Below are 27,565 nucleotides of genomic sequence, written 5' to 3' on the forward strand. Positions count from 1 at the left end.
GAGAGAGAGAGAGAGAACAGAGAGAGAGAGAGAGAGAGAGAACAGAGAGAGAGAGAACAGAGAGAGAGAGAGAGAGAGAGAGAGAGAGAGAGAGAGAACAGAGAGAGAGAGAGAGAACAGAGAGAGAGAGAGAGAGAGAGAACAGAGAGAGAGAGAGAACAGAGAGAGAGAGAGAGAGAGAGAACAGAGAGAGAGAGAGAACAGAGAGAGAGAGAGAGAGAGAGAGAGAACAGAGAGAGAGAGAGAGAGAGAGAGAGAGAGAGAGAGAGAGAGAACAGAGAGAGAGAGAGAGAACAGAGAGAGAGAGAGAGAGAGAGAACAGAGAGAGAGAGAGAGAGAACAGAGAGAGAGAGAGAGAGAGAGAGAGAGAGAACAGAGAGAGAGAGAGAGAGAGAGAACAGAGAGAGAGAGAGAGAACAGAGAGAGAGAGAGAGAACAGAGAGAGAGAGAGAGAACAGAGAGAGAGAGAGAGAACAGAGAGAGAGAGAGAACAGAGAGAGAGAGAGAACAGAGAGAGAGAGAGAACAGAGAGAGAGAGAGAACAGAGAGAGAGAGAGAACAGAGAGAGAGAGAGAACAGAGAGAACAAAGAGAGAAAACAGAGAGAGAAAACAGAGAGAGAAAACAGAGAGAGAGGGAAAACAGAACAGAAAGAGGAGAGAGAATTTTATATTCACGTTAATCTATTCTTATATTCAAAATTTTATAAACTTTATCCATTTAAACTTACACTAAAACCCAGTTCTCCGGGATTCTCTGGCTCAAAGTCATAGAGGGCGTGTGCACAGGGCGTCTGCACCATGGGCGAGCGTGCCGGACTCTTCATGGGTGAAGGTAAGGGTGATGCTGAAGAACAGGAAGGACAGTGGTTAAATAAGGCATTTATAACGTGATCATGCCCATCAAATTATTGGAGAATTAGTCAAATAACTACTCTATTTTTAATTTAATATTTCAATAATAACTTATAAGTATTATTTTATTAAAATACACACACAAGTCGCCTTCATATCCAAATTATTTCAAAATTGATAAAAAAAATACTGTTAAAATGCCTCTTTGGTTGTTCTTTGATGCTTGCTACCCGGCAAGCTCCACCCAATTCAATCCATTTTAGACTCTTGCAAGTAATGTAAGTCTACCAGAAACCAGAGGCAGGAGGAGGAGCAGGGGAGTGTGTTTCACCTTAACCAAGAAAAGGCTACCAGAAGAGATGGTGAACCAAACATACAAACAGTAAGGTAAACAAAATGCAGAAAATTGGATGACAAAGCCCAGAGATTATCAAATCACTTGATCATGAAGCAATTATGTAGTTAGTTTCACCTGTGTACCACCAGGATACACAGGCAAAGTAACAGCTTAAATAACAGCCAGCAAGAGATGAGATGAGAAAATTCCTAGAGGAAATTTCCTCCTAAGTGGAAATTCCTCACCTCTCTCTTGCCTTACTCAATGCCTGTACCTCCCTCACTCCCCTATCACAATCGACTTGATAATGGTCCAGGACGGACCGAAACGTCATCATCTCCTCATCTTCTGGTGTGTGGTTTAATCTTCAAGAGCTCCAAATGTGTAGATCGATGGAGAGCCTCAAACATCAAAAAGCACCTATAGGGCTATCTGCTGAGAGGCAGCCATGGAAAAAGACATGGGCTCAGAAAATGAAACCAAAAACTGCAGCAGGGCTGGCCAAAATGTTGCCAACTAGAGAACCCTGCTGGAAAATGTCTCCAGTCTGTCTAGAACCTGGAGCAACAGCCAAACCAAAGGGGAGAGGATAAAGAAACTCACACCCATTTTAGTCCAACTGAAAGGCATCCACTGAGGGAGCTGCATTGTTTGGGGAATAGAACCACAAACCAGTAGCTGCCAGTTCCCATGCTGACCCAGAGAGGTTCTCCTCAGGGTTGCCAAGCCTTTTGTAAAGCTAATGGTAGAATGAAATGTTGATGGTACACTTCGTGGTAATATTGCAAAAATTAGAGATTATCTGCCAGAAGGTTGGACGTGTCCTGAACTTGAACTGCAGAGAGAGCCAAACCCAGAGAATTCAGAAAATGAGCTACTCACAGCATCCAGCCCAACAAAGAAAGATGCCAAGATGTCCCCTCATGATTAAGACTGAACCACTGGGAAGCAATTAGAGTGAAGCAGGAACGTGTAGCCCACTGAGAAATGAAGCATCCACAGAGTATACCAGACTGTCGTGAACTCTTACATCCATACACCATGCTGTGTGTCCAACTCAAGGCCCCACCCAATGACCCTGAGAGGCCAGATGAATGCTGGTCAAAAACCCACACACCCATGACTGAGGACATCACATGGAGAGGTCGAGTGCAGGGGGAGGGGGGGGGGGGGGAAGCCTATGGAACAGCATGCCCCCCCAAAACCTGAAGAGAAAACTAGTAAACCAGAAGCTGTTGAAGTGCCCACAGAACCCAAGACTGGTAGTAAAAAGGAGGGAGTCAAAGAAAATGGCACAGAGCCTGGAGCCAGACACTACCCAAAGGATACATGTGAAGTTCAGACTTCTGCACAGCTGCTTAATGGGTGACCCAGGGACTCACTCTCACCACCCAGAGACAAGTGTTAAAGGGAAGCATAAGGCAGCTGGAAGGGAAATGGAACCCAATCAAGAATTCCAGAGCAAGTCCAACCAAATCAAAACCTGCAACAGAACCAAACTGGAACTTTCACCAAGTCACCAGCAGCCTGAACCTGGCGAGCTGGGAAAGAACCAGATCCCTAGTTTGTAAACTACACACACTAGCGTCGAGAATGTCTGGGGAGCCAGATTCGAGCTGATTGGGGAAATCCAGAAGAGTTAAGCCTGACACTCCATCACAAAACCTATCCAGTCCTTCCTTGATCTGGTATGAATAGAATATGCCAATAGATCTCCCACAGGTCTAGGGACACCATCCAGGAACATGCCTGCAACACCTCAGTGAACTTGGACTAAGGTGGTCACATGGCAAGTTTGACCAGAGATAAAGTGATTCAAATCCGAAAGATCAAGAATATATCTTAAATCTGGAGAGTCCTACTTGGGGACCAAGAGCACCCACCACAGAGCAGGAGTTAATTCCATCACTCCAGCATCCAATCACTCGGTGATAACTGAGAGGAGCTGTGGAGTGGGCTTCTGGCCCCAGGACCCCCGATACCAATACCACCTGCACTGTAGGTCCCAGAATACTATCTGGAAGGCCCAAGTGCATCATGGGACCAAGAGTTGATAAAACAGGTCAGACTTTTTCCTCACAGTGCTATCAAAGGGGCGAATTATGAAACAACAGGTGTGAAGAACCCTGAGTTGATGCACGTGTAAGAGAGAACAATCAAAAAGAAGCGATACCCAAACTGAGTACAATGACCCCAGGAATACCTGGGTCATATGAATAGTAATATCTCCAGAAACCTGCCCTGTCCAACAGTCAGGGTTCGTATCCTGGCCGGGAAGGATTGACTGGGCGCCAATCCTTAACTGTAGCCTTTGTTCACCCAGCAGTGAATGGGAACCTGGTTGTTAAACGATTTGGTAGGTCGTATTCCAGTGAAAAATTAGGATTAGGGGCCTGCCCAAAATGCTATGAGTGCTAGTGGCTTTATAAGAATATAAGAACTCTTGTATATATAAATAAAACAAAAAAATAGTCAAATCTCTGCCCCAAAATCACCTCCACCGAGCAGTGGGAGCGAGACCTTTCTGCAAAAATAGACAACTGAGACAGAAAAGCTACCATTGCAACCAAAAGAATCAAAGATACAGCATCCTCAGGAAACTAAAGGTGAAAAGAGGAAAATGAAAGGGATGAGGACTAAGCCAAATCTAAGGTCTATATGGCCTGACAGCAAGACACATGCAGAAGAGAAGCTCCTGAAAGGAGAGGAGCAAGCAACTAGGGCAATGCCTCTAAAGCCCCAACCATAAGTAACAAGATGCAACCACACTCACACCAGCCAAGGCATCTAAGCTGCCATTTAACTGGCAGAACAGCCCAAACAAGCAAAATCACAGCCAATTGCATAAGAGCCATTATCCTCTGCAACATCAGCCACTGAAAGTGAAAGCAATTGAATATGCTGCTGCCATATACCCACATCTCGGGACAAGGCCAGCACAATAGGCAAGTCTGAAGCAGCATGAAAAGGCAGCACCACCCATAAATTCCCTGACAGACTAAATTCGCCTGATGCCACTCGAGCTTTCGGGGAAGGCAAGGAACCATGCTTAGCTTCCAAGGAGGATTGCCAGGAAATCAGGATGAATCAGGAACTTCATACCCCCAACCAATAAGCTGCTGAGCCAAACTGAAAAGAAGATGGGCTATTCAAAGATGTGAGGTCCTGGTCCTGAAAGTGGAGAGCAAGAGAGAGAGAGAGAAAGAGAAAAAACAAATTCGCCACTGAGGGTGAAGTTGTGTCCATGAACGAAGCAAAGCATAAACACACACACATTGTGAAGCAAACACCAAAATACAATCAACATTGAATGTAATTGATTTGTCTTTTACTGGTAGAGTCCTAGTGGCTCCCTGAAGCTATCTCAGTGAGATGGCTCTCCACTATTGAGTCTTTAGTCACAAAAGTCCTGTTTGGGGAGTCTTATGATCACGCATACCAAAAAAACACCCAGAAAGTAAGCAAAGCAAAACAGACAACATTTTCATTTAAAGGAAACATTGCAATTGCCCAATAAGACTACAAATGATTCATTCAAAACCTAAATGGTTCAATTGACGATCCACTCAAATCCTCTAGTGCACATAGCCACCAACAGGTGACATCATGGAGCTCCTGCTTCCAGGTCAGCATCGAGTCAATCTTGGGTTGATAGATTATGAACTGATTTACCTAATGGAGAAAAGGAGTCAGAGAGCCACCAGGACTCCACCAGAAAAGAGGCATTCCATTACATTAAATGCTGGTTATCTGGGGAGCCCCATGGTGGCTCCCTGAAGGTCTCTAATCACAGAGAAGGACAACAGGAGACTTACCAGGGAGGAGGAGAGGCAGCAACTACAAACTTGGTGAGGATAGGCCGGAAAACCCAGCCCAAAACGATACAAGCCCAAATGTGGCCAGAAATACTAACCAGATCCTGAACCACCAATATCCTGTTATACTTCAAAACCCGATCATGAATATCAGCCCACAACATATTAGAGAAAGCAGCACCCAAATCTGTGGACTTGAAAACATTGTGGGCCCAAGGGTAGACTGCAGGCTGGCTAGCTATAATGATGCTGCAAACAACCCGAGATATATACACCTTCAAACAGGGAACCAAGGAAACCGGATCAACCAACGAGTCATCCACCGAGACATCAAGTAGCACGCAGGTAACGGTAAAATGCTATCCGCCAAGTCCTACTAGGGGACTGGAAAAAGTGGGAAACCCACCAAAGAGATGAGGTTAACTCCACCTTGGCTGAGTCCAACCACATTACAATGCTTGAAGCTGAGGGGTGGACTGATCTAAAATCCCTAAACCTAACAGACCCACTCCACAGAAGACCCTGGGAGATGACTTGGTAAGACCATGAATCACAGGACCAGGAACTGGCAAAACCGGCCAGACATCCCCCCACAGCGTCATCAAAGGAGTGAACCATGAAATGACCAGTACGATGACCCACAAACAGAGCCAACGTTCTGCGATGTATATTGGCAGTGATGAGCAGAGGAGGAAATTGTTGAAGTTCAATGGTCTGAGATCTGACTTTGCTAGAGGCCTACCCCCGACCATCAGCATCAAAGGTCCCAACCCTAGTGGACTGCCTCTGAGCAGAAGAGACAGAACCTCTCAGCAACAGAACCTGAGGGCCAAAAACTGCCACAGCAACCGAAATAACCTCAGAAACAGCCTCTTCAGGAAAGTGGATAGTATGATAAAACGATTTAAAGACAAGGCAGAATCTAAAGATTGACCAGCACAATCTGCCAACACACAGGACAGGTGAAGTAACAAGCTGCCACCAACACCTGAAAGAGGAAGGGTGGAGGAAGCAGCTTGGGCAGAGCTGCCAGAACTGCAGATAACAAGACAGCCACACAGAGGACTGATGCCAGAACGTTCAAGCCATCATGGTGCTGATCCAAAAACAACTCCAAAACATTCCAAATGTGCAAGATGGCTGCCAAATGGGAATGAGCCATGTGGTCGTCTGCAGTAAGGGCTCCAGAGAGCATGAGCAGGCACTTGCCCATGTCCTTGGGGAACAATGGAGCAAACATGCAGTTCTCAAGCAGTGCAAAAAATAGCACTAAGACTACCTGAAACACACAAATTACTTCCTGTCACTCAAGTATCAGGGCTCAATAGAATCCATGCCAAGCCCCCAGGAAAGAAATGTGTTATCATGCAGCCAGGATGAATCCCGAGTGTCATACTTGAGTCAAAAGGCAGCAGCAGACAAGAACTTAAACGAGGCCGGGTCCATGAAGGAAGTGAGGTACAGATTCACAAAAGAAACCAAAAAATGTCTGTCAGCATCAAAGAAAGAAAAAGGCAAAACAAAGGAAACTGACAGAAATAAGATGATTCTGTGAAATCGAATGACACATGAAAGCACCCTGAGGGGAAGGGGAAGCAGCCAGGTAGTAAAGCTTATTCATAGAAAGGGATAGGAAAAGTTCTATCCGTGGAGCAAAGTACCCATATCAGACAAAACCAAAGTTTAGGAGGAGTTGAAGGGCACCTATGCCCTCCTCAAGCTCTCCCCACAACCCCAGAGAGAGCCATGATGGCCCTGGAGCCAAGCCATCACAGAGGAACCTCTATATTTGTCAGCTCCCTTTATTCTTCAGATTTAATATTTGTCACATTTTGACAACAAAAAACCAGCGCTAAATGTAATGAAACGCCTTTTTCTGGGCGAGTCCCGGAGGCTTCCTGGAGCTATCCAGCCTTGTACGTATATCGTTACACTTTGGCATCAGTGTGAATGGAGTTCTAGGCCTACCGGGGACCACGGTCAGAACCTGACCCCCTCAGAGAAGCATGAGGAGCAATGGCCTATAGAAATGCACATGGGATTTGGAGCTTTCTATATCTGCCATTGACCAGGACAGGCACTAAGAAAGGTAAGCGCCTCAAAACAAACCCCAATTCTGGTTAAAACGACTAAAATAGACAAACTAATGGACAGAACTCCCCAAATGAAAATGAGCAAACGAGCATGATGTCACATGAGCCGCGCCGCATGTCTGCACAGCTCCCCTCTTCCTGGGAGAGGAAAGGGAGAGCCCCAGACACCCATGTGAGCACCAGTTCTGAGGCTAGATGTCAAAAACACGTGAAAAACTGCCACCTGGAGGGAGGGAGGAAGGGTTGCCGGGGAGCATCCGGGACTCACCCAGAAAATAGCATTTCATTACATTCAGCACTGGTTTTCTGGGGGAAGCCCCTTTGGCTCCCCAGAGTTACTTCACCAAAGATGAAAACTGGAAGGACTTACTTACCTGAGAGGTAGTCGGTGCTCGTACCTTAACTTGAAATCGAGACAACAGGCTGCAACTGCTGACCCAAAGCAACACAGACCCGACGAGGCCCAGGAACATTAACAAGGCAGCATGCAGCCAGGACCGTTCAACCGCCATAAACTCCACGCCTGAATGTCAGCCCAGGACATGTTACCAAAGATGGCAGCAAGTGCAGCAAACTTACGAACGTCATGGGCATGAGGATAGACCACAGGCTGGCTAGACTGAATAACCCTGAGGATGACCCGAGAAACCTGAACCTGAGATCAGGGAAAAATGTCAACTGGAAAAAAAAACAAAGCACATCCCCAGCCACAAAGGCCGTGGCGCACAAATAACAGCGGAGAGCCACAACCGGACAACACATGATGCACCCCCAGCCTGGCCAACCAAGCATAAACAACCTAAGGACCCCTCCGGAAAGCAGCAGTTTCATTCTTCGCCAGAAAAGAAGGAGATGGCTGCAAACGAACAAAAATATCACAACAACCAAAAGAGCAGAAATCCCTGCGCCGGAGGAGAGCATAAAGCTCCCCAACCGACCCCCAGAGGCCAATGCCAACAAGAAAAAGAGCTTTGAAAAAACAATCCTAAACCGAAGAGGCCACAACAAACCAAGATCAAGACAAATATGAGAGCACTAAGGACCAGGATGGCTCAGAAGGCGCATGAGCAGGCCGGAGGTGAAACAACACTCAAGACAGCTTGCGAAACGGTGCTGAAGTAACATCAATACCGAAAGCAAGCTGTAGCGGCTCCCTCAATGCCACACGATACGAAGCGACAGTACAGTATACGGCATAAGATGGCGGTCCTGAAACAGCCACGATAGAAAGGACAAAACAACCATAACAGAAAGTGAAGTACAGCAACGAAGAATTAGAAAGAAACGGAAGGACCACCAGGAAACTTCATACTGCCGCCAAAACGAAGCCCACAGGTGGGACACCATCAAAGAAGCCACCTGAGCACCATACAGATGGTGATAAGACTCGAGTCAAATAGAGTGATAGACTTCGCATTTTATCATCAAACACGAAGACTCAAGGGGAAGAGCGAACCAGTCTCGTAACGGACCGGACTGATCTGTTGAAAGAGGCGGAGCCACGGAAAAGCCTCCAGGTTCGGGCACCACGCAAGCACCGCCTGAAACCAAGGCTGGGCCGGCCACCATGGGGCCAAGAGGAATACTCTTCCTTGGTAAGTCTCCAAGTGAGCTAGAACCTGGAGCAACAGCTGAACCGGGGGAAAGAGGTACAGCTGTACCTTTACCAGTCCTGCCGCAAGGCATCGATCCCGACGGCCTCGCGGTCAGGGAAGGGCGCCACATATACCGGAAGACGCTTCGACCATGCAGACGTGAAGAGGTCCACCTCTGAGTGCCCGAACGTCTGGTAGAGCCAACTGAATGAATCAGCATCAACTTTCCATTCCATGGACAGGGGAATGAATTGGGACAGGCCATCTGCCAGAACGTTGGACACCTAATGGACATGAACCGCCAGGAAAGCCAAACCTCGAGAAATCAGCAGATGAGTCACCCAAAGAGACCAACCCCAATGAGCCAAGGACCGCATCGAATCTCCTCAGTTCAGGCAATGAACCAACGAGGAGCAGTCCGAATGGAGCCGGATCATCTATTCACGGGTGACTCGAACCCTCTGAAGTGAAAACCACACCGCCGTGAACTCCTGCACCATGCTGTGGACCCGACTGAAGGACATACCCCACTAACCCAAGCTGACCTGGTGAGCACTGGTCACAAAGCCCCAACTGAGAGACGACGCGTCCGTGAACACATCACGCGAGAGCTCGGGTAGGTGCCAAGGCACTGAACCCCGTAAAACCCAAAGACGAAGCCAGCAACGCAGCAGCTGATGCAAGGCCCGGGGAACAAAACCAGCAATCGCGAGAGAGGCAGAAGGGATGTACCCCGAAGGAATCAGAACAGCCGACGAAGCCAAACCCGACCTGGCAGATAGACCAACATCACAAAGTTTTGACTTCTGCACAAACCCTCAAGCAACCACCGAGTGACCCGGGAGCCCCCAGAAACAAGCACATGCGAGACTGCAGATGAAGAAGAGACTCCGGAGGGAGAGACAAGGAAGCGGTTCGAGAGTCCCACACAAGACCCAGCCAGGACCAAACCTAGGAGGGGACCAGATGGGAGTTCCTCCAGTTCACCAGGAACCCAAACTCGGCTAGCTGGGAAAGCACCAAATCCTTGGCGAGCAGACACGCGGATCGACTGGGAGCTCAGACCAGCCAGTCGCCGAGGAACGCCAACACCCGGATACCTAAAAGACGCAGACGGGCCACCACGACCCTGGTGTGTGAACACACGTGGTGCCAAGTTCAACCCGAAAGGGAGACAATGAAAGCAGTAACATTGACACCCCCACAACCAAACCGAGCCAGTTCCTGAACCCCTGGATGAATCGGGATGTGCCAATAAGCATCCTGGAGGTCCAGGGACACCATCCAAGCGCCCGACTCCAACAGAAGCAGGACCTGGGACAGAGTGGTAATCCAAAAAATGAGCAAGAAACCCAGGGGTTCAGACGGTACAAGTCCAGAATGAACCGCAGGTCCGCACAGTCCTGTTTCGGAACTGGAAACAAGCGGGGACCCACCTGATAGACATCATCGTTTTGACCATGCCTAAGCACACCCACTCCGAGACAACCCGACAGAGCACAGGAGAGGGTGCGCTTGGGCAAGAAACCCAGGAGTTCAGACAGTACAAGTTCAGAATGAACCGCATGTCCACACAGTCCCGTTTCGGAACTGGAAACAAGCGGGAAACCCATCTGAAACACATTGTCGTTTCAACCATGCCCAAGTGCATCCACTCCGAGACGACTCGATAGAGCGTTGGAGATGAGGCCTGCCCCGCCAGCCCCAAACCCCACAGAGGAGGAGGAGGAGCCATTCAACGCTACTGCAGGCTGCGAGAAACGACCCAAAAAACTCACGAATCATGAGACCAGGCGTGAGTGAACAGAGAAAGCCTGCCCCCATCACCTCGTCAATGGGGCAAACCGCGAAGGGGTCGACACCCCGTACGACCTGCACACAGAGCAAACACCGTGCCGACCAGATGCAGACGGTTCTGACGGCAGTGCTGGCTCCAAAACTGGCACCTATGGTGTACCCCGACGGGCAAAACCCCGAGCCCTGGCCTGACCCCTCCGGGAAGAACCCACCCAGGACCTCGGGTAAAACCAACAAGTCGGACATCGGACGACAGGTGGAAGCAGCCACCTGCATATACTGCTCGACCACAGAGTCTGCAAACAGCAAGGGACAAAAGAGCAAAGACAGCCTAAGAGCCAGGGCCCAAGCAGATTCAAAGGAGGAAGCAAGCACAACCTGTCGATACATGAGCCGAGCTGCAAAAAACAGCAACAGGGCATCCCGCAGGATCGGCGCAAACAGCTTCAAAAGCGCAGATGACGCACGAGCAGCCAAGACCAAGGCACCAGACCCAGAAACGGCCCCGCCTCTACATCCACCACAAGACAATCCGAAGACAGCTCCAAGAGGGAAAAGAAATGCAAGACCGAAGCCAACAAGCCATGAGCGTGCAAGTCCGCAGCCAAAAAGGAAGAAACCTGCATGTGAAGCAGAATCACGCCAATATCCCGCAGAAGGGCAGGAGCAAAAAGACACTCATTTGAGTGTCGTTTTGCAAAAAGACACATTTTTGAGCACCTTAGTGCTTAAAATTGCCCCCCCCCAGGTAAACCTGGACCACAGTCAACGCCTCGCACCACTCAAGCATGCGGGTCCGACAGAAAGAGCCCCAAGCATCCAACGACAACAATGGGCAGTACGCAAGCCAGAACGACTCCAGAACCTCATAACGAACCCAGTATGGAGACGAAGATCCAAACATGAAGGAAGACAGATTCAGTATATAGAGGCATATTCCGGGTTGTGCAGGAGGTAAGCCACAATGGCTGCCCGCACCGAAGACGCGGGAAGCCGAAAACCTCTAGAAAGACGGAACCAAATTATCCGCAGGGACACTGAACCGAACACGGGAAGGAGCCGAACCCAAATCCAACTCGTACACAGAGGGGGGAAAGGAAAACCCCAGTCCTTGTAACAGTAAGCCCTGCTCTGAGGGTAAGAAAACTCAGGCAAGGTCCAATGGGGCCCAAGGCCTCCAAGTCAGCTCCTCCCCAACCCCTGGAACCTCCAGATCAGGCCCCGGGGGGTGAGTCATCCTCAAAAGCCCCGTCCTCACAAGAAAATGCCAGAATAGAAAGGCCGGAAAACCAGGAAGAGACGGGGCCCACTGGTCAGACCCCGGTGCTACGGCTGGAGGAACTGACTCGAATACCTCCATCGTCACCCAAGAAGGAGCAACCTCTGAAACCTCGAAACCCTGCCCCGACCCCAAAGCCCTCAGATGCTTAGGAGCTGGAAGCAGGAAGGAGGGGGGGGGGGGGGGGGATTTTGCTGCGGCAGAATAAACCACAGCAGGGAAAGAAAGAGGGAGTGCGGACTGAACCAAGGTAGACGTGACCAACACCCCAAAGTCCGGGTCCCTAAAGGCTAAACAGGGCAGCCACGGCGCATCCCTGGAAGCAACCAATCTAGCACATTGCAGCAACCTAAACCTAGCCTGCAATGCCCGAGCCGCCTGCACCCGAAAAATGTCATCAGTAGGTAGGGTGAATTGAGTCACAAACAAGCAGCAATGCTCGCAGGACTCTGGGTCGAAGGTGTCACTGACCCAACAGGCAGCATGATGGGAGCAAAAACAATGAGCGTCGCCCTGAGACAAGGGGACAGAGCAACACTCAAACTCGCATAAGGTGAGAGGAGACCCAGGAGTCGCATCCATCGGACCCTGTGTGCTCCCGCAGGGTTTTCCAGGGCCCCTAGACTGGTATCGCTAAGGGTAAGCCCAAGCAGAGTACTGCTAACTGGTGCCTAATGCTACCAAATAAACTGCTAAAGCTTAACCCCTGGAACGTGTCCACTCACGGGGGCAAGGCAGGGGTACCACCGAAACAGGAGGACAACCCTAATATAACTTGGGGCAAGTTATCACATCACATCACACATCAAGGCACACATCAAGGCAACACGTCATCAAGGCAACACATCAAGGCAGACCCCCCACCAAGCAAAAAGAAAAAGAAAAAGAAAAACCCTGCAAGAGGACAATGCACCCAGGGGGAACAGAGCTGGCCACCGTTAGAGGTGAAAATTAGCTGCGTAGTACCCCATGCCCCTACCAGTGCAAAAACTACCACTTACCTCAAGGCAAACCAGGGAGGAAACCTTTCAACACACTCAGGACAGTCAATCGCCAAGCAGCAAAGGACCAACAGAGGTAGACCCCAAGGTAACTTGTGAAAGATAACCCCAAGCCTCAAGGGCGGTACTTACAGGGCACTCAGGGAAGGGAACCCTAAGCACATGCAGCCCGAGTACCTGTGAATATTACTCCTAGCTCGCATGCCACCGTAAGAGCAGTTCTGGACCCAAGGCACAGCACAACACACAGAATCTGGAGCTGGAGCCACACGACTCCAGCTCCATGTTCAATTGGGACAAAACCTATAATACAGTCGAAGCTTGGCACCCAAACATTGCCATAGTTAGTCAAAACTTAAATGCATTCATTAATAATGTGATTGGCCACTTCAGGAAAGTTTGAGAAACAGACAGACAACTTTGGACAAATTCTTTGCTAAAACGAGTGCCAGTGAATTATCAGCAAAGGGAATAAAACAACAATAATCACCAGAAATGGAGTTACCTGATGTTTTAATGAAAGGTGACTCCCCTTCTTAAAAAATAATTCCTCTTCTCTTTAGCTTCTACCACCAGCTCTCCTCAGTTTGAGTGATTCACTTTTATGGACAATGCAGTTGTCTGTATTGCTTCGTAGTTTCTAGATGCTTTCTCTCTGTGGGTAATCGTAAGAGTCCCCAGCTCTTTCTCTGCCTCTGAGGTGGCCAGGCACTGGCTCTGGTCTCCAGATATGCCAAACACGACTCCTAATACTGAACTCAGTACTGGGAAGCCATCTCGGCAAGATAGCTTTAGAGACCTACCAGGGGCTGCCCAGAAGTAACATATTGTCCTGGCTCTTGCAGGACAATAATGAAGTCAAAGATGACCAGCACTTTATCTGAAAAACCAGGACCAAGGGGGCACTGGGGTGGAAAGATGAGCATAACAGCAAATGTCATAGACATAAGCACCAGGCACTATGATTAAGGTATCAAGGTTGGTGGATTGAGAATGGTGCGCATACCCCTGGTGGTAGAACTAATGAGAGAATTACTTCATGACCAAGTGGTTTGGGAATCTTGCTGTCCCATTTTCTATTTCATTTTCCTTGTTTGTTTATATGTTTTGGGTCACCCACCTTTCTGGTAGCCTTTTCTTGGTTAGGGTGATCTACGATCCACCGTTCCTTGCACCTATTTAGAAGAATCCAGGTTTAGGCCTCTGGCCTGCAGTAAGCTTTCAAGACATGCAAGGGGCCGCGCATGGATTGAATTGAGTGGAGCTTGCCGGGTAGCAGGTACCAAGGAACCACCAACAGGAACCCTCCCAGAAAAGTTATATGACTATTATCCAAACTCTAACCTGATCTGCATGACGGATTTTATCTACAGCACTCGCAAGTCAATAAAGTGAACAACCAGTAGGCTCCTGTATTTATGCTTGTTACTATATCTTTCTGGGGTTTGTCTTTCATAATTTCATAATTTGTAATTGCACTGAACATATACAAGAACATGGTCACTATATGCCATAGTCAAGAAAATTAAAAATACAGAACTGGTACTTTGAAATAAGAACTAACAAATTTACTAGATTTTGTTCCAAAATTTTTAGACAACATATAACTTTTGCCACAAAAAAACAAATCCCTAACTACATTTAACATTAAAAATAAGTCTGCAGTGTCCATAAATTTAATGGGAAATATTATTGGGTATTCACAGGCTTAATAGCTCATTATTAAATGTTAAAATAATTAGTATACATTAGCATTAGTTAAGCATTATTTGATAAATTGGCTTGTGTTGGATTTATAGGTTAAGAGCATTAAAATTGCAGTAAGCCACCTGGTTAGTTGTAAAGCAGCATTATAAATTGTTAGTCCTTATTAGCATGATGATAAAAGTTGTCTAAGTAAGGTTGTTGTCCAAATTATTATGCCTTGTTTTGAAAGATCATCAGCTTTTAAAGCCACATAACTACACAAGAATCTCCTCAAACACTTATATTACAACACATTTCCAACATACTTGCCTGGCTAGTTGTAATAACATCAATTACAGTATTTATCCTTCTAGTTTTTAGCATTCCTTCAAAAGAATTCATCTGAGGTGAGAAACAGACTTGGAGGATATTAAATATCTTCGAACTGAGCAGTCAAATCCTTTCTAGCTATCCTAAAATACTAGTCAAGAAGCCGTAACACTGCACCAATGGGAAGAACCGTCTCTGAACGAGACATCTTCTACAGCCACCCTAGTCCTGCCTGTGTCAATACATAGCCAAAGCATAGTCACCACATTAGTAGTTATTACGGTGTCCCTCAACTTATATTTCCTTTTGCAAGTTGACCTGCAGTGACAGCATTTATACAACAACTCTCCAGCTTGCAAAATAAAATACTAACCATTCTCATAAAATATAAAACTATTACATTTTGCTTAGTCTTACATAAGCCACATAATTCAAATACTGATTAGTTTCCATTGTGTCAATTATATATATTTCACTAAACATATTTTTTCTTGTTTTTTTTTCCATGAAACCCAAAAATTAAGATGCAACAGCTAGGTCATAATTTCTCATGTCAGTGACAGTGTTCTCCACAGAGGACCACCACCTTTGTTCAAGTCTCATATCAAATTTGTGCTGCAAAAAATACCAGAGATGTAAGAGAGAGAAACATTTCTGCATGTTTCAACAAACAAACCTACTTAAAGAGTTTCAGAGAAAGCAATGAACTACAGATATTTACAATAACTTTAAAAGTTTTTAAACTTTTTCAATGTATGCATCCATTCAGATCTAATTTAAATTACAAACAATCTTGCTAGTCAAAATTGAATTAATACTGCAGCTAGTTGAAAAAATCTGATTAATGTATTCACCACATTGACATACTTATAAAGTCATTATTTATTAGCAAAAGTTGAGAGTAGTTTTTTTGGGAGACATCAAACCTATATATTGTTTTCTAGAAGGAAGATATGAAATTAAAAATGACCTCTGAAGTAACTGTCGTCAATAACCGTTTCAAATTTCAACAGTTTAAATACTTCACAAACTTTTCCTTTCTTCAGTAAAATGATGATAAACCATTTTCTCATTCATCCTTACTCACTACACATGGAACTTATACAGAATACATACAAACACACAAGCACATACTTGGACTAAATACAAGGAAACTAGTGATGCCTAACAGCGCTGCATTCATAAAAAAAAAAATTTAACTGCATAAAAATAAGTTCAATTCAAACCCACCATAAGTTCACTGACAACTTAGTATGCTAAACTTAGAATAAAAGTGAAGACTACTGCAAACTACTCAGCAAAGGTGTGATCATCAAAACTTGATCTTTGTACCATGGAAGGATAAGGATGACAGCCAGCCAGTTCAGCAACTACAGGGAATATACAGTACCACAACAACTACAGGGAATACACAGTTCAACAGCAGTTATGGGGAATATATGTTACTATAACAGCTTCAGGGAATACACACTACCACAACACCTATGGGAAATATACAGTCCCACAACAGTTATGCTACTGTATACAGTACACAATTCTTAGAACACACAAGGACAATGCAATTGCACAAGAACGTAATATCAACTTGTGCAAGAGCATGTCCCCATGCAGTGAGCCGTAGAATTCTTTTTACAGAAAAACAGATTGGCAGGAAGGATGTCTTACGACACGCATGCAGTCTGAGCATATCTCGCTAATATTTCTTACTACAAGATGTTATAACTTCAGGACTCCTTAATTACTTGCAGTGCTATTCGAGAAAAGCTACATCTAATCACACACACACTGGTACAAGCCAAAGTTATTCTTTGTATAAAACTAAACGCAGTGATCAGCCCACGATAGACAACATGCAGTGCACCACACAACAAGGCATAACCATATAGCTTGTCTGTCCTCGTACTCTTGCAAACTTTCATAACTATGTTTAAAATGTAAAATATTGGTTATGGATGAAAGAAATAACTTCGTGGTGGAAAGAAATAAAGCATTAGTGCTTATAAGTATGGTGTTGAAAGCAAAAAAAAAAAAAAAAAATTCTAGTTGTGCATGTACAACTATATATTCCTATGTATGTGTTTATTTATGCATGTGTAAATTTATAAGCATATGTATAAGTATGCACAGGTATATACATGTATGTGACAGACAAACAGAAGAGGCTATGGCAGTAAGGTGCACGGTGAGCAATGTTTACCATTAGCAGAGCGCGGGGGGCCTCCTGGGGGGAAGAGAGGCTCCCAGTTGGGCTGGCCCGGGTTCATGGGGGAAGGCAGGGGGGACGAGCCTGCTTGCACGCACCAGAAACCCACACACATCAGTTAGACCACAACCCAGTAATGTACACATTCAAAATTGTGAAAGCTTATTAAAAAGATTTGTCACAGAATCCAAATCTTAAGAATATGTGGGGTGATTAGATCACTTAGACTTAGATGATACGATAGAATTGGAACGGAACACTTTATACAGTACCTTCACCATGGGAAAATTACCTGGATGACGGTTATTAATCTTCATAGGAAGTAATGTAAATTCCAGCGACAATATAATATTGAAAACTAAAAAGCCTACACAGCTATCCAACTGTGCAGTGGAAAACTTAGAAATAGAACTATTATTGGATTAAACTTGAAGATATGTAGGATCTGCCGATTATTTCTTATACGTAACAGCTGACACTATTGGTATACTGAAGCCACACACACACACTCGTCTACTGACCTGCATTACCAGCCAAGTGGTTGTAGAACTTTCCTGCTAACCTATTTTTCAGTTACCTATAATAATACTGTGACAAGCCAGTTTATTTAGATTTTCAAGAATAGAGAGAGATCCATTTTCCTAAAGTCTTTTAATCTTATTTATTGATGTATTCACCTTGCAAGTCCCCATACACAAATTTGTAATGCGGCATAAAGCAGTTTTACCTGGCCACCAACTAATAGCACAATGCACTATTCTTCCATGTGCCAAGCATGATCCATTTTGCCAAAACTAGTCTCACCGCATAACCAATATATACGCAATATAACTTTTTAACTCTTACCGATTGTAAAAAAAAAAAAAAAAAATTAAATAATGTACAATGCATATTAAATATGGATGCACACTAGCGCACACACACAAGTAAACACACACACTCCAACTTCAACTGGACATGCTGGTTAAGAGCTCCTAGGCCAAGATCATCAGGATTGTTACCTAACAACATAGAAGCAGGATATGGATTAGTTAGTGGGGTCCTTTATTTAATATTTAGTTTTTCCCAATGCCAGAGACAGGAAGACTTTCATTTTAGTGAAGTCCTTCTACCTAATTTCTGACCATGACAAGGATGTACCCCCACAACAGTTCACTAATGCATGTACTGGTACATATTTACTGCTAGATGAAGAGGTATCAAGTACAAGGAAGTATGCCCAAACATCTGACCTTGAGCGAAAATGAAGCTTGTGACAAAACAGTAATGAACCCAATGTGTTGCTCCATATGTCCCTTAACTTCTACAATCTCACAAATAGCAAACTGCTGTGGGAATGGCAGGGGCTGGTTGCTTGATTGTGAGTTTCTTTCCATTATGGACTCCATGACAAATTCAGTGGTAAATAAATAGGGCAGTCTCAAAGAGCCATTTGTAAACAACTGCAAACAGTAAAGATCAGGATAAACCATAAGGGGCCAAAAATCTGGGTGACCCTGAAGATTAAAAGAGTAAGGAATTCACGTTACTGGGCTTAGTTGAAAAAGTTACTAAACCTTTATGAGAAATTGTGTGAAAAGGACCATTCGCAAGTAAGAAAGTGCTACAACTGACAGACAAGGCAGTTTTAGACAAGCTAACCCTGGAAAATCAGGACTGGTGTTAAATGAACTCTTGTGTGGAGATCCTCATCACACGTTTACATGGCGAAGGACCACTTGAGTAAACACATGAAAAATATTACAGAAGAAATAGAGGAATATAAGATTGAAATGGTTTGAACATTTGTACATGCAACAAAGAAGAATTGACTTCAAAGGCACTTATGGAGTCAGCGGATCTGAGTAATTCATGTATGTTAATTTAACACTTTCGCGTCCTGATGATGGTATCGACGTAATAAAACCAAAATATGCAGAGGCCCTGATGACGGTGATGCCATCATCAATTATTAAATTTAAAAAAATTCCATTTATTGTCAAAATATTATGGGACTGGTTTTAAAATGAGTGCCATGATATTGTGAACAATTTGATACCAAAAGTAGTGCCAAATTCTATTTATGTATTTATACCAGTATATGTATGCAAGATGCTCCCTATACTGTAGTTACAAAAAACCAGCGTTGAATGTAATGAAACGCCATTTTCTTGGTGAGACCCGGAAGCTCCCCGAAGCTTTACCAGGCTGATATGCTAATGTCAGACTTTGGCATCAGTCATGTGTATGGAGTTCTAGGGCCTACCGGGGACCACGGCCAGAACCTGGCCCCCCTCAGAGAGGCAAGGGGAGCAATGGCCTATAGAAACCCCCGTGTGTTTGGAAGCATTCTATGTCTGTCATCGACCGGGTCAAGCATCCAGAAAGGTAAGCATTCCAAAACAAACCCCTATTCTGGTGAAAATTGCTACCTAAAGCCGAACTAGTGGATAAAACTCTCCAACAGAAAACAAGCAAACTAGTATGACGTTATACGTCACCACGCCGCTGTCTGCGCATCTCCCCCCTACCCGGGAGGGGGAAGGGGGAGCCCCAGACCTCCCATGCCAGCTACCCACCCTTCAGTTCTTCGGCTGGATGTCAAAACACGCGAAAAACCGCCGACCGGAGGGAGGGAGGGTTGCCGGGGAGCCTCCGGGTCTCACCCATGAAAATAATGTAATGAAAATGTAATGAAAATGGCATTTCATTACATTCAACGCTGGTTTTCTGGGGGGAGCCCCGTTGGCTCCCCGGAGCTAACTACCTACAGAGGAAGGTCAAAGGGATGGAACCAGGAGGCGGACACCACGCACCCCCCACAGAAGCGAGACAACCGGCAGCAAACGCCAACCCAAGGCGCCACAGCCCCGAAAAGTCCGGGGAACAACACGAGAACAACAAGCAGCAAGGCCCCCATACGAACACCAAAAATCCATGCCCGAAAGACCGCAAGGATACATCGCCCAGATGGCAGCGAGAGCAGCGAAGCCACGAACGCCACGGGCATGAGGGAAGAACACAGGCAGCTAAGCCGCAAGAACACGGCTGACAACCCGGGACACCATCACCCGCGAACCGGGAAGAACAGAACCGGATCAGCGCAAAATGCGCTCTGGACACAGACACCGTGGCACGCAAACAACAGCGGAGGGCCGCCACTGAACACAAAACATAACACACCCCCGGCCCGACCAACGAAGCACCAACGAACCCTGGACCCCTCCAGAATGCAGCAGCCCCACCCCGCGCCAGAAAAGATGGAGACTGCTGCCACCAAACAACCAAAACGCTAAAACCGAAGTAGCAAGAAAACTCAGCGACCCGACCCCCAGAGGCAAATGCCAAAAGGAAAAAGAGCCGACGAAAAAACACACCGGAACCGAAGGGGCACTACCAACCGAGGAGAAGACAGAGCACGCTGACCAGAGACCAGGATGGTGCAAGCGGCGCACGAACAGGCCGGAGGGGAAACGACACACGAGACAGCTTACTAACGGTGCAGAAGCAACGCCAAGACCGAAAGCAAGCCGAAGCGGGTCCGCCAGCGCCGCACGAAAAGAAGCGACAGTATGTGGCAAGACGACGGCCCCCAACCCCCACCAGAAAACCAAGCCGAGAGTACACCAAGCTAACAAGAGTAACCACCTAAGAAGGGACAGGAAAAGGAAGGACCGCCAAAATACCCCATACTGTCGCCAAGAGAAGCACGCAGGTGGGACACCTACCACGAAGCCACTCGACCACCAACCGGAGGCGAGACCACGAGGCAGAACATAAGCAGCCCCGACAAGGCCGAGCCCAGGAAAAGGCGGAGCCGCGGGAAGATCTCGGGCGTAACCACCGAAACCCAGGCGGCACAAGGAGATGGAAAGTCTGCCAAACAGAAAAACTCCCCAAAGCAAGCAAGCCCGCCAGGAATTCAGAAATGACGGGTCCGACGCGAGACATCGCAAGACCCCAAAAAAACAACTGGCAGGGCAAGCTATAAAACCAGAGAAGGCGGAAGGATTGCCGCCAGAACAGTACCCGAACAAAGGGGTACGAACAACTGCAATAGACCGAGACAAAGAAGCACACCACAGGACACAGGCTGAAAAACGCCCAAGAAGCCCAGGAACACATGCAGAACACCCCTGCTGCAGAGGAGGCAGGATGAAAGAGCAGAAGCACAAAAACCCCAGGAAAACAACCAGGGGTGGACAATCAGGCGGGGACAGAAAACCCCCACGCACATGAGAGGGCCAAACCAGGTACCCGAAGACCACGAAAAAAAACAAGCAAACCCCTATACGCAAACCCCAGGCACAAAACAGCAGCAAAGTGCCACACCACAACCGGACACAGGAACAAGGACACGCCACCCTGAAACACGGTACCAATGCACACGTGCAGTAGCAGCAACAGGCACCACCACAACATGCAACATGTAAATAGCAACTTGCTTCTGCAAAGGCAGAGAACAGAGCAGGCAGACCCCAGACAGGGCCAATGGAGACACGACAAAACCCAGCAGGCCCAGAAACCTGCACACCAGGCGATCGATGGCGGAGAAACCCCGCTCGATACCTACTGGATGGGGTACTGGAAGCTCATTTACACCCGAAGCCCGGCCCGAGGCCAGGCTAGACCGGCCAGAGGGTGGCCCACCAGGCAGCTGCTTGGAGCGGTCCGCAGGCCCACATACCCCCACAACCAGGATGGGCCGGAACTTCTATTCGAAAACAGGCTAGTGTGCCCCGGAAGTCCATGGACGTACCAGTAATAAGGCTTATGCTCGCAAGTAGGTCGTGTAACAACCGCAGACCTCTGACGGTTATACAGTGTTCTCCAATTGTGCCTATAGCACCACTGCACTCCACTGGTACTATTCCGCAAGTTCTACCAGATAGGCGGGACCCAAGAGCCAGAACTCAAACCCTGCAAGCACAGCCAGGAGCCTTACCAGGTGAGTATAGAACCAACCCCACAATCCCCACACCTCACAACATGAAAAAAGGTGGGTCCCCTGAATGACTCTAGCATGGGGTGGACATGCACATGAGGGGGACAGGAAGGGTTGAAAAAGGGACAGTCACTGGTGTGCGAACGGTCTCAGTCGTACAAAAATATACCTAAATAAAGACAGGTATATAAACAACACCGCATCCAGCGCCCGGCCAAAAGACGCCAGACCGCAGAAACTCACCTGCCGAATGGTGGCACGAACGTGACACGACTCAACCGTGCCCAGAAGAACCTGGGAGCACCGCCAGGTGAAGATGCCAGAGCCGGACCCGCAGGAGAGCAGGGTAAAGGCGAAGGAGGCGGCCCACACCCATGACACAGGGAAAACCGCGACGTCCTCCCCACAACTGGGAACCAGGACACCCCCGGAGCGAAGGGGCACATACCGCAGCCAGGGAGAAGATCGAGAGGCGAAGCACTTTAGCAAAAAGAGCGCAAAACACCAGCACTGAAACACCACCCAGACCAAAACAAACTCCACGGCGCATGCGCATGACACGCTGGCCGAACCGCACAACCCTCTCTGCGGGAAGGCGCCAACCAGGACTACTGCACTAGAAAAGTAGCCAAAAGAGGAAGCAAAAACAATAAAACCAGCCAACGAAGTGAAGACAGAGCCCAAAAAGGAACCCAACAGGGCCACACGTAGCCCAACAGGGCCACACGTAGCCCAGCAGGGCCACACGTAGCCCAGCAGGGCCACACGTAGCCCAGCAGGGCCACACGTAGCCCAGCAGGGCCACACGTAGCCCAGCAGGGCCACACGTAGCCCAGCAGGGCCACACGTAGCCCAGCAGGGCCACACGTAGCCCAGCAGGGCCACACGTAGCCCAGCAGGGCCACACGTAGCCCAGCAGGGCCACACGTAGCCCAGCAGGGCCACACGTAGCCCAGCAGGGCCACACGTAGCCCAGCAGGGCCACACGTAGCCCAGCAGGGCCACACGTAGCCCAGCAGGGCCACACGTAGCCCAGCAGGGCCACACGTAGCCCAGCAGGGCCACACGTAGCCCAGCAGGGCCACACGTAGCCCAGCAGGGCCACACGTAGCCCAGCAGGGCCACAAGTAGCCCAGCAGGGCCACAAGTAGCCCAACAGGGCCACAAGTAGCCCAACAGGGCCACAAGTAGCCCAACAGGGCCACAAGTAGCCCAACAGGGCCACAAGTAGCCCAACAGGGCCACAAGTAGCCCAACCGAGCCACAAGTAGCCCAACCGAGCCACAAGTAGCCCAAAACGGCAACAAAGACGAGAAGCCGACAGACGTTCCAATAACGCGGGAAGCAGCGAAAAATCTTCCCGAACCCTCGAGAACACAGAAGCCAACACTAGTCCCGAAGGCACACAAAGGTGCAGGCGCACCCGAGACCATAAGTCACGTAGAACCCCAAGAACGGGGAAACATGACGAAAACACTGTCCCAAAAAAGGGTGGAAAGAAACATCCACCCACTAGATGGAACCAACCGACTCAAAGGCCAAGGAACCGAGCCTGGGGAGGGGCCGACGCCCAACAGCATGTACAGCGAGTGGGGAGGAAAGACCCCACTCCGCGTAACCACAAGCCCCGCCTAGAGGGGGATAAAAAACCCCACGGGGTCCAACGGGGCCAAGGCCCCCCCAAGTCAGCCCCTCCCCAGCCCCGGGGCCGAGCTGTTCCCCCAAAGCCCCGGCCGTACCAGAAAACCGGGGCAGCCGTGAAAACACTAAGGAAGGGAGCCCACTGGCAGACTCTTACAACACGGCTGGAGGAACAGGCTCAAATGCCCCCATCACTACCCCGGAAGGGGAATTCTCCGAGACTGCCCGAGTCTCAACACCATCAAAACCCCGCCCCGAACCTACAGACGGTAAGGAACCGGATGCAGGCAGGGTGATCCAGGGGAAAGACAAGGGGGCGTGGAAGGAACCAAAGTAACCAACACCCCCAAGTCCCAAAACGAACCAAAACGGGGCAGCCCCAGGGCTCCCGGGGAGTAAACCACGAGAGCGTTGCCACCACCAAGGCTCAAGTGCAACGCCCCTGCTGCCCGCACCCGCTTAGTCAGCACAACCGGGTAACCGAACCACAACGAGCAACCAAACTCGCAGGACTCCTGGTCGAAGGTGTCACCGACCCCACAGGCAAAACAGAGAGTCACCCAGAGACAAAGGGTGAGAGCAACCCTCAAACTCACTGGAAGCGAGGGGGGACTCTGGGGTCACATCCATCGGACCCGCGCGCCCTCAGGAGTTTCCCAGGGTCCCGAGCGTTTACTATAAGAGGACTCGCGCTCAGGTAATCCCAGGCAGGGTACTGCTAACCGGCACCCAAAGCTATCAAACAACTTTCTAAGAGCTGAACCCCCGGGACGTGTACACTCATGGGGTCCTAGCAGGGGGTACCACCAGAAAATACTCAGAACACAAGGGACACAAGGGGCAAGAATGAAGGCAGACCCCCCCACCAGGTAGATAAAGAAAAAGAAAACCCCGCAAGAGGACAGCGTACCCAAGCGGAACAGAGCCGGCCACTATGATTGGTAAAGACAAGCTGCACAGTACCCTGCACCCTACCAGTGCAAAAACTGCCCCTTACTCTAAGGCGAACAAGGGAGACAAAACACCCGAGCACACAAAGAGCGGTCGAAAACCAAGCAGTAAACGGCCTAGCAGGGGCAGGACCCAAGGAACTTGTGGAAGGTGGCCCCAAGCCTCAAGGGCAGTACTTACAGGGCACCTAGGGAAGGGAACCCTAGGCGCATGCAGCCCGAGTACTGGAGAATCACTCCCGGCTCACGCACCACCTAGAAAACAGACACCACACTCTAGGTACAGTGCTGAAACAACCACTGGAGCCGGAGCACATAACTGGTGCCTATAGTATCAGCCGAAGAACTGATGGGTGGATAGCCAGCGTGGGAGGTCTGGGGCTCCCCCTTCCCCCTCCCAGGGAGGGGGGAGCTGCGCAGACAGCGGCACGGTGACGTATGACGTCATACTAGTTTGCTTGTTTTCTGTTGAGGAGTTCTATCCACTAGTTCGGCTTTAGGTAGCAATTCTCACCAGAATAGGGGTTTATTTTGGAATGCTTACCTTTCTGGATGCTTAACCCGGTCAATGGCAGACATAGAATGCTTCCAACCACATGGGGGTTTCTATAGGCCATTGCTCCCCTTGCCTCTCTCAGGGGGGCCAGGTTCTGGCCGTGGTCCCCGGTAGGCCCTAGAACTCCATACACATGAGAGCAGGTGACATGACCGATGCCAAAGTCTGACATTAGCATATCAGCCTGGTAAAGCTCCGGGGAGCCGACAGGGCTCCCCCCAGAAAGTACTATCTAAACAGGAAGATGGGATGCATGAACGGATGAAAGATGTGCTCTAGAATGCCAGAAACCTTTGAGATGATGCAGCCGAGACCTGTCCAGGAAACATAAGATTGATTAATGGAGAACTTTTTGAGAAAATGTAGAACAATAGTCAAAGGAGAAGAAAGACTTTTCTGGAGGAAGCCCCCTGAAGCTATCTTCCTGAGATTGCTTCACACTAAAAGATCATGTCAGGTATAGATAGTTCTGTTGGCTACCAGGAACCAAAGTGAAAATTTGGCCCTCTCACAGAGGCACAGAGAGCAGGTGACAATCTACCATCCCACCAGAGAAAGGCTTCATAAAGTCAGCCCAGCTTTATAGACAACAGGAGGATTACAAAAGATGAAGCCTTGAAAGCCGCCAAAGAACTACCACAAACGAGTCACACAGAACAAAGGATTCACTCAAGCTTAAAACTCATTAGTACTAATTACTACCACTAGATAACCTGGCCCCTGTTCCCAGCCAGCTTCCCACATCAGTTCTGTTTCTGATGTTGGTGTTTTCACACCAACTTGTAGCATTTCCAGTCATGCCAGCTCGTGGACTAGTCCTGAAGCTTCAAGCCATGTGCTGGCCTTCCTTGCACTTGATTGTCCTGAGTGGGCCATTTGCCTTGTTGTACTGTTTCCAATTTAGGTGTAGCATCATGCAAGTTTTGATTGTGGCTTATGTGGGCTTGTCTTTGTGCATTCTGAGCTACAAGTACTCTAAGAGTATTCTACTCTGTGGTGCTACTAACACTGCCCTTGCACAGCCAATTTCCTTCTCTGGTGTGTTTGGGGGTTCATCTCTGTGATGCTAGCCCACCAGATTGGGGGACCTCATTTTGGGCTGTTCGGGGGGGGTCATTTTCTCTGTTGGGCCCCCTCGGTTAGGGACATTCTTTGGATGTGTTAGGGTACACTGGGGGGTTCATGCACTCTTTTAACATGGTATGCCACAGACATCATTTTTGCAGCACAGGTAGTGGGTGCTTGTTGTTTGTTTTCTTTGGTGAGGTACCCCAGTGTCTGGGGTGCCCACTTTTTTTTCCTTTGGGCCCTGGGAATCTCCTCTGGTTTCTGTCATGGTTCTTATGGAAAGGCCTGGCGAGCTGGTCTTGCTTTTTTGTGAATTTGAGAGACATTCAAAATTTTTCTCTGCTCTATGCATCTGGAGTTTCAGACTCATCTCTTACCATTTGTATGGTATGCAGGTAGCAGGTTTGATGGTCTCTCCTCTGTTTCTTTGTTTGCTGGAACAGCCTGAGGTAGCCTGTTGCTCCTGTTGCTACTAGTACTGTATGTATGTATGTATGTATGTATGTATGTATGTATGTATGTATGTATGTATGTATGTATGTATGTATGTATGTATGTGTTTTTGTAGCTTGTCTTCGGTTTTACTTTACTCTGTTCTCTTTTTTCTTAGTTGTTCATCAATTAGCATCTTATGCCAAATACTGTCACCTCTTATCATTTGGCTTTGGCAGAGCTACTATTGCTCGCATTCGGTGTCGACATCTACATGGTGCCATTCAGCAAGTTGTCTTGTGTGTTCTTCCACCTCTGGCCTGCTCATGCTCCTCCTGAGCCATCCTGATCTCTTGACTATGACATGGCTTTTCTTTTCTTGCTTTGACTAACGGTATATCTTTGGCTCGTGATGCATTTCTTAAGGCTGTTTTCTTATTGGCTCTTACTCTCCGGGTGGAAGAATAAGTTGAACTGGCAAGGCACCACAGCGGCCCAACTTCCTATAAGAGGTGGTTCCGCGAAAAACTCTGGTTCGGACAGCAAGCAAGCAGCACCTAAAACCATGGCTGGGCCAGCCACTACGGGGCCAGGAGAATCACCTTACCCTGATAGGATTCAAGCCAAGCCAGAACCCGGAGCAACAGCCAATCAGGGGAAAGAGGTACAGGAACCCCCACCATGACCAATTCTGCCGAAAAGCGACCACCGCGAGGCCTCACTGTCGGGGAACAGCGCCACGTACAATGGGAGATGCCGAGATCATGCAGACGCAAAGATGTCTACCTCCAGACAACAAAGCCAAAGGAAGTACCAAACAAAGTACCTCTAACAAAGCCAAAGGAAGAAGGCGGCATCAACTGTTCACTCTGAGGAATGAAGTGCAACAGGCTGTCTACCAGGATGGCAGCAGAGAGCTAAACCCCAAGAACTCTGCAGAAGAGCCACCCAAAGAGACACGGACCAAAGAGAGCCCCCCCCATCAGTCCATGGGGGAGCCATGAA

At 48.1% G+C, this 27,565-nt stretch overlaps 1 protein-coding gene across 6 annotated transcripts in view; it reads right to left on the bottom strand.

The window, feature by feature from the left end:
* Window positions 1–696: 696 nt before the first annotated feature.
* The window catches only part of EndoA (SH3 domain containing GRB2 like, endophilin-A), a 181,463-nt gene continuing 154,594 nt past the window's right edge, over window positions 697–27,565 (bottom strand). For 3 of the 6 annotated variants that reach the window (XM_069313639.1, XM_069318296.1, XM_069309169.1), the window contains 2 exons: window positions 16,984–17,073; window positions 697–845 (listed from right to left, as the gene is read on the bottom strand). In XM_069313639.1, the coding sequence (XP_069169740.1) occupies window positions 712–845; window positions 16,984–17,073 (224 nt within the window). In that variant the 3' untranslated portion in view covers window positions 697–711. The remainder of the gene's footprint in view (window positions 846–16,983; window positions 17,074–27,565) is intronic. The other 3 variants (XM_045733503.2, XM_069321203.1, XM_045733438.2) reach the window with 1 other exon arrangement.

This window comes from Procambarus clarkii, chromosome 1 (genome assembly GCF_040958095.1).
Source record: "Procambarus clarkii isolate CNS0578487 chromosome 1, FALCON_Pclarkii_2.0, whole genome shotgun sequence".
Taxonomy (NCBI): domain Eukaryota; kingdom Metazoa; phylum Arthropoda; class Malacostraca; order Decapoda; family Cambaridae; genus Procambarus; species Procambarus clarkii.